This window comes from Neltuma alba, unplaced genomic scaffold (assembly GCF_004799145.2).
Source record: "Neltuma alba isolate B1F8T4 unplaced genomic scaffold, ASM479914v2 tig00010830_pilon, whole genome shotgun sequence".
In the NCBI taxonomy this organism is placed as follows: Eukaryota; Viridiplantae; Streptophyta; class Magnoliopsida; order Fabales; family Fabaceae; genus Neltuma; species Neltuma alba.
In genome coordinates, this window is record NW_021635633.1 from 42,772 (window position 1) to 51,386 (window position 8,615).

The window sequence follows — 8,615 nt, forward strand, 5'->3', positions numbered from 1 at the left end:
AAAAAAAAAAGATATGCTCAAAAAGTATTAGAAATAATCTACTTGAAGAATTAGTATACTTTATTGAATAATAAAATGATAAAAGTGATATTGTCATTACGAGGAGTAAAAGTGATATTGTCATTATTAGAGGAAATAAAAATCATGTTGTACTATTTTCCTTAACTAAGATTTTGTCCCGTTTCTTGATAAAGTTTTTAATGAGGCAACTTCAATATATATTGTATACTCTTTTTCTTCATTAGGTTTTTTTCCCCAAGGATTTTTTCTGGTAAGATTTTAATAAGACACAAGATTTGTGTATGAATATCCAAGAGGAAGTATTATAGATATTTTAGCTGTGTGGATATCCATACCATAGCATCCAAGAATGCAGCTTTTCACCTTCCACCTCATATTGAAGACATTATACCTTATAACCCCTGAATTGAAGGGTTTATTGTATTTATTCCCTATAAACTTCATTTGTACAATTAAGTTATTTAGTTCTCTTCTTTATGTTGTAACTCTTTGGGGTTGGTTCTCAATGTTGGAGTTCTACAAATAGAGGTGAGGTCCATACATTTGATGCCACAAAATGAAATAAGAATTACTCTCTCTTTCTCTGCAATTCTCTCTTGTCTTGTTCATTTCTCTTAAACCTAAATCTCTCTTGTATTTTCCTTATTTTCATAACAAAAACAAAATTATTGAGATTTAATAATTTTCTTAATTTTGATGAAACATATTGGAAGTATTTTACAAGAGGTATAAAGATTATTCTAAATCTAAAATGAGAGTCATGTTATACATCGTTATCAATTAATTTTATATTTTTAGAATTAATATTGACAATTAATTATGTTTATAAAATGGAAGACAGATGAGGATAGGAAAAGAGAGGGAGAAAAACAGAGAGAATGCGGTGCGTAGTACAGAGAAATTGGCCCTGAATGAAAATGGCGGAAAATGGGACTAATAATTATAGGCGAGAAATTATGGCGTTGACAAATGGTGAGGTGGTAGAACAGTGTATATAGTCTATACTGTAATCCAAGTGGCGATCTCTCTTTTGATGATGATGATGATTATTATTATTATTATTATTTTACATGTGTATGTATACATAACCTTCAAGGTCGCTGCATTGTCTAATCCACTCTCAACTCCTTCAAATGTTTCAGAGACGTTTGGCCCAGAATTGTTCTTCTTCCAGTCTTCTTTTGTATTGATCTCTGCCTCTTGATCATCACCTCTTTTGGATCCACCAGCTTCTTCATCAACCACAGATCTCCTCTTAAATGTTTTCTTCACATTATTTCACTTGACTCCCCCGGTTTCTGCCGATATGAGCAATACAATGAGACCCAGTGCTAAAGTGATGTTTCATTTAGTCTACGACAGGGGCTGACACTAACCCTGTCAATCCATTTCCTTCAATTCTCTCTTCTTCTTCTTCTTTCTCCTCCTACATCTCTCTCTTCAGGTTCGTCCTCTGTGACTTTGACTTCTCTGAGGTTTTCATTTTCTAACATCATCCTCTTTCGTTTCTGGTTTAATTGATTGCGGATACAAACACAGACACACACACACACACACACACGCATACATATATTCCTTTCTCCGAGAATGGAATCGAAAAAAGGGAAAGGAAAGAAAGGTCTGATCATCAAGACATGGGAGCGATGCAAGTCTATCGGACGCGGCGGCAAAAACAAACGATACAAGGCGATTGAATCATTGATGGGTATGGGAAGCAGAAGCAAATCCTGCCCTAACTTTGACCTCAAGGTGTTCGGAGAAAAGCCATCGAACAAGAAATCCCATCATTTTGCTCCAGAAGGTTGCTTCTCCGTCTACGTGGGCCCTCAGAGGCAGAGATTTGTGATCAAAACAGAGTTTGCCAACCATCCTCTCTTCAAGATCTTGCTGGAAGAAGCAGAATCAGAGTATGGATATAACAGCCAAGGCCCCTTAATCCTTCCCTGCGACGTTCACATATTCCTTAAGGTACTCATGGAAATGGACCAAGAAACTGATGAAGAAATCCGTCAAGGCTGTGCTTTTGTGAAGCGTTCTGGCTCATATCACCTTCTAACTCCATCTCGAGTGCTCGCCATAAATCCCCCGTGAACTGATCTTTGTGAATTCAGAGTGTTTTGGTTTTTCTTCTCTGCTTTCAGTTTCTTCTGTGCTTCTTTTACTTGAAGCAGTGCACTTTTAAGCTTGAATGCAAATACAATATGTATATCTATATATATGTGTGTGTGTGTAGCATAAGGGTGAATAAGAATTTTATGGTGAGTTTGTGGCATTTGGATGATCGAGATGAAGACTATAACTACTGGTTAGTGTTAGGATTTGTCTAAGTGGTCTGCGAGTGTCGTCCATGGCTTGTAATTGCTGTGACGTATCAGATATATAATAACTGGGTAATTGCTTGCTTTAAAGCTTATTGATAATGGACACCCTTTTGTTGAATTTGATTACAATATTCGATAATTTGTAGTTCTGGTGGCCTCTGAAATGCGAGGTTCCGATGTTTCATGTTCTGCTTACTCAGATTCTTGTGTATGCTCTTTGCTTGCTCAGTTCATGATGGATTATATTTAAGGAATCTGTTGAAATTTGTGCAGATATTGTCTTTTTTGTAGGAGAAGCGATCTGGGGGTTGACGAATTGTATGGTCTTAGGTTTACATGAGATTTGAAACGGGTGGGTTTGATTGGAATGAAAAAGTTAGTAGATCCATGGATATGCACCAGAGAAATGAGGGAATGATTATTAGGGAGGAATATCAACATTAGATCATTATGTTCATCGCTGGCCATTAAGTAGTGTTTGACTTTTAAGAGTAAAATATACCATGCAATTATCAAAGGAAGTTGGAGGTTGGAGGTACATGTAGGGGCTAGATTAAAATTAGATTGTCTAGATTGAATGTGTTCTACATCAGTATTTTTTTATTATTTTATTTTATTAGATTCAGAATCTAAAGCAAAGACAGTTTTTTTAATTGTCATTATTTAAAATGTTATAAATATAAAATATTTAAATATGAACCTTCCAAAGTTAACTTAAGTGGTTTAGATTTTATCATAATAATGAACTTTACAATGCCACTATTGTTATGAGCATCAAATTTATACACGTTGATGTGGATGTTAGGCAATGTTACCTTTATTATTCATAGGATTTAGGTTCGCTAATTCGCTCTATTCTGTTCCCCCCCCCCCCAAACAAAAGCTTATAGATGAAATAAAAAAATTTTTAGTATCATGAAGTTATCTTTTGTCCATCCAATATCATGAAGTTATATGAAGCATGCAAATGTGGAGTTCTTAATTTTTTTTTTAATAAAATTCAAATGTTATAGAATTGAAATTATCCATACGGGCCGGCCTTTTTAAGTGCGTACTCCTTTTATCATCTAGTTGAATAAACTGTTTTTATTTCAAAACAAAAATATATGCAATAACCAACAAGTGTTAGTCTAAGTAAAAAAAACTTAGGTACCTTAAACATCATGTCTTAGACTCGATCCTTAAAACGGTGTGTATGGAAAAAAAATACTATTGAGAGGGTCCTCGCTACGGCATTTGATAGTATCTTGAGAAATTAGTCTCTTACCGTCGGGTAAGAGAATCCTCTTGACAACAAAAAGAAAAAAATACAATACAAGAGAGACGTGCTTGAAAAGAAGTCAATATCCACATTGGTTTGAAAGCTCATCATCTGTATATAGCCGCCACTGCAGGGACTTAGCATTTAATTTTTCTTTGGTATATAAAGGAAAAAAGAACAGTTTTTCTGCTTACCATTAGGCGATATCTATTACGTTGGGTATTATCTGGCACATGTAGTTTTGAAGTTGATTCAATATATACTTTTTTGGCCAGATTGATTCAATCTATACAATTATATAATATTTGTTCTAATAAAAAATTATATATCATTACGTGGAAGAAAGCCTGTTTAAGGTATTCAATTATTTCATAATCAGCTGCTAATTGTGGTTGGCAGCGCATTGGATCCACCTCTTGCTCCTCATACACCAAAAACTATAGTTATTAATCACAGCGCAACTTTTTTTAATTAATCATATTAGTCCACGTACGATGGTTCGACTTGCAGTCTAATAATGTATATTGAGTCTTGCCAAGCCATGATGTTAGCCCATCCAATAATTGACAATATCTAATTTGAATATAGATAAATTAAAGGCAACAATATAATCTACTTGTTGAGTGAGGCTTATTATCATTGGTGGAAAAAAGAATGAGGCTCATTTTATTTGTTTAATTCAACAGAAAGACATAAAATAAACTAGATTATGTGGTTTATTATATTGCGCAAGAGACAAATCCAAGTTATACATACTGGTACTAAATGTAAGAGTTAAAAAGTTAAATTGTAAAAATAAAAAAATTAGCTAAATTAATTAAGTATAAAAAATATATTTAATTTGGTGAAAATACTCTATCTGGGCATTAAAAACTACTTATTTGCCAAAAATAAACACTGGGCCCGTAATATTCAATCAGTAGGAAGAGTTACTAGGAAAAAATAAAGTACTACCTTACATTTGAAATCAAAACAAACTCTTCTAATTCTTATAGTACAGAGCAGCGGAGAGAATATATAGAGTGTTCGAGATACAAACTAGGCAAGGGGTGGTGATAATGAGATTTTATATTAGTGGAGTTGACCAGGGCTTTCTATTTTGTCATCTAATTAGAGGAACGCGGCGAGGGTTGACAAACTTTTTGAACAGATATAAACCTAAACTATTTATGTTCTTTTTAATGTCCATATGTAAAAAAACAAAATCATTTATCGTTTCTTTACTCATTTAAAAAAATCCAATGTTACAAAGTAGAAATTAAGGGGAGTTATATTCTTTCCATTTCTATTTTTTTTCCAGTTTCCATCTCAACTTTCCATTTCTATATGTGTGTGTATATATATATAATATTGGGTTAATTAATGTGTAAGTCCTTATGGTTTCAACCCTTTATAATTTTTTTTTCTTTTTATTAAATCCTTATACTTTCAACTATTTTTAATCAAGTCTTTGCATTTATTTTTCTTTTTATCAGGTTCTTATAATTTCACTAAATTTATAATCAGGTCCATGTAGTTTTAATTTTTATTTATTAATTAAATATAAAATTAATTAAATAGATTAATACTGAAATATAAAATATTGATAATGAAATTAAATTAATAATTATATAATAAAAAATAAGTAATATAATTAATTCAGGGAATTTTTTTAGAACAATTAATATTTTCTTGCTGGCAAAAAATAAAATTATTATAATTATTCATTATTTTTGGAATATTATTGTTTATAAACTCATATTAAATAATATATACTATTTTGTGTTAATAGAATAGTATTATTAGAATTTATAAAATAAAGAATAAAAAATTCAGGGACTTAATTAAAAATAAGGTGAACTTATAAGGACCTGATAAAAAGAAAAATAAATATAAAGACCTAATTAAAAATTGGTCAAAGTATAAGAACCTAATAAAAAGGAAAAAAAACTATAGGGATTTAATTCAAAATTAATTAAAACTATAAGGACTTACAGATTAATTATTCTTATAATATTTTATAAAATTATCAATAAAATGTTAAATTATTAAATTAAAAAAAAAAAAGGCGGTTCAAGGCTTGAACGAAGCAAGTAGCCTAGCAACATTATACCATAAGGAACATGTCCAACATATTAGTTAGATCGATATGCTTTATTCAATTCTAATCTACTCCTCCTCTGGTCGGTTGGGGTGGAAACGCCTAGTATTCGTTTGGTCTGAGTTGGCCTGGCCTATTTTAAAATAAATAAAAAAAAGCTAAGACTTTTTTGATGGCATGTTTAGTCTAATAGGCGAGGTCTAGGCTTTTTAGAAAGCCTGTTAAAGCTGCCTGACCTAGTATGACTTATTTTTTCATCTTATTTTTAATTTTTATTTTGTACTTACATCTAGTCTTATTTTAAACTTTTAATATATAATTATAACTTGTTTTTAATAATATTAATTGTAATTAAGATTTAAATATTACTTATGACATTAAAATTTAAATAAAAGATAATAGTAAAAAATAATTATTATGTAATATGTATATTTTACATTCTTTATTAGTCTATATATTTTTTTACTAGTTATTTTGAAAATTTAAAATTACAGGTTTTTTTAACAGGTTTAGACAAGGCCAAATCTTTATACTGGCTATGTTCAGGTTGGAAAAAAATACCTATTATAAGCCACAGGCTAGTTTTAAGCGAGTATATTACTAAATAAGTGTGGCCTGTTTGCATCCTACTAGTTGGGTTCAGCTTCTCTTCTCTTCCTCTCATCGTCTTATGCCCGATGCCTGTCCACTGCCTTCAAACGACCACGTTTTGACACGTTTTCCGTGAAGCCAATACTGACCAGACCCAAGGGAGAGTAGCATCACGGTGGCATTTTATCTTTATAGCCTATTGTCACACATTCCCACTTGCTAAATCTCATTCTTTCTTTGTCACCAGGCCAAATATGATTCTTTTTTCAAAATAATACTACTTCCAGTTTTTAATATGAAAGCTAGTTTGACATTTAATTTGATTCAAAATATAGATCATATTACACTTTGTCTTTTATATTTAGCTTTTTTTTTTCAAAAATAGTCTTTGTAATAGTTATACATTTTAAAGATTTCATCAATAGTAGTTCTTGCTAACACACATAATTAATAAAGGTATTCTTGGAAAAAAACATTTATTTATTACAAATAACTAACTTAATTAATTTTTTTAATCTACTTAATTTAATCAAGTAGTTTTTATATTAATTACGAGAGGTAGTAATAATAATATAACCTCCTTAACTTTGTTTCGTGTAAATTGCATTATTAGGTTTTGAAACTCTATAGTAAATTTCTCTAAATTTTTACTTTTAAAAAAATAATTTTCAAACTAATAGTTTTGTATTTTATTTATGGGATAATTAATATACAAGTCTTTATAGTTTCAACCGGTTTTTAATAAGATCCCTATAATTTTTTTCTTTTTATCAGGTCTTTATAATTTCATATGCTTTTAATTAGGTTCTTGTACAAGTCCTTATAATTTCAACCGGTTTTTAATAAAGTCCCTATAATTTTTTTTTCTTTTTATCAAGTCTTTATAATTTCATATGCTTTTAATTAGGTCCTTATAATTTTTTTTCTTTTTACCAGGTCCTTATTGTTTTACCTTATTTTTAATTTGCTCCTTTTTTTTTACCAGCATTTTTAATTTGGTCCTTGTAGTTTTATTCTTTATTCTATAAATATTAATATTCTATAAATAATAAATTATTATAATAATCTTATGTTAATTTTTTTAAAATTTTTAGTTAAACATATATATGATTTGTTTTTTAATTCTAATGTTTATAATTATAAAATTCAAATAATAATAATAAAATTTTCTAAAATTAGAATATAATTATAAATTATTACAAATTATTAATTACTTACTGATTATATTAATTATTTTGTCCAATTATATCATTATTAATTTAAAAATGATATTAACCTTACAGAATAAAGTTAATAGATAATTTTTTTTGAAACTACAAAGGATCTAATTAAAAAATAAGTGCAACTATAGGGATCTGATAAAAAAGAAAAAAAATAAAGAGGCCTAATTAAAAACACATGAAACTATAACCTCCTCAACTTTGTTTTGTGTAAATTACATTATTCGGTTGTGAAACTTTGTAGTAAATTTTTTTAAATTTTTTACTTTTATAAAAATAATTTTCACACTAATAGTTTTGTATTTTATTTATTTATGCTGAACTTAAACATATGCATAGATATATAAATACTCTTTTCGATCTATACTATAAGACCTAATTTGAGAGTTAATATTGGTCATATATGTAAGACCTATTTCACATGTTTACTATTTTTTTTCAAATTAACCCTATTGATATTCTCTCAACAATAATCAAGTAGAAGAGGGAGGAAAAGAATTAATAAATATGATTAAGGTATTTTAGAAAAAAAATCATATAATTTAAATAACATGCTTAATCTACTCAAATTAGTTAATTAGATCTTACATTAAGTACTAGATCGAAGGAGTACAAAATTACTAGTAGAAGAGTTATTTGCATAAAGAACACCTTAAAATATTTTTCATATGTATCCAATATTTTAAAATATTTTATAATGTAATTTTCTCTTAAAAGTATTTTTTGAGTTAATTTTTTATGACTCTTTTTTTTTATTTATAAATGCAAGAGTTTAAGGGGATTTATTACAAAGCTTCAAGACCTAAAAAAGTTATTTATACAAAACAAAGTCGAGGATGTTGTTGTTATTATTATTATTAAAAAAGAATAAGACTTGGCCTTGTTTTTTTTTTAAAAAAAAAGAAGAGTGAGAATTGGCCAGTGTGAATTTGTGGTGATGGGCTATTAAAATAAAATGCCACCGCGATGCTACTCTGCCCTGCGAGTTGTGACTTGTCAGTGTTGGCTCCACCGAAAATATGTCAAAACATGGTCGTTTGGAGGCAGCGGACATGCAGTGGATTTAAAAAGTAGAGAAGAGAAGCTGAGTTCCATAGTCTTATTTATAGGACAGAAAGAAA

General features: G+C 29.4%; 1 protein-coding gene across 1 annotated transcript; it reads left to right on the top strand.

The window, feature by feature from the left end:
• The first annotated feature begins 1,076 nt into the window (after positions 1-1,076).
• LOC114759361 (auxin-responsive protein SAUR32-like) lies at positions 1,077-2,438 on the top strand. The gene is made up of 2 exons (XM_028948527.1): positions 1,077-1,465; positions 1,561-2,438. Exon 2 carries the CDS (start codon positions 1,609-1,611, stop codon positions 2,110-2,112), a length of 504 nt encoding a protein of 167 aa, XP_028804360.1. The 5' UTR covers positions 1,077-1,465; positions 1,561-1,608; the 3' UTR covers positions 2,113-2,438.
• Positions 2,439-8,615: the final 6,177 nt, after the last annotated feature.

What these genes read in the sequence shown, in the direction of transcription:
- LOC114759361 (XM_028948527.1), top strand. Translation starts at nt 1,609, where the DNA reads ATGGAATCGAAAAAAGGGAAAGGAAAGAAAGGTCTGATCATCAAGACA.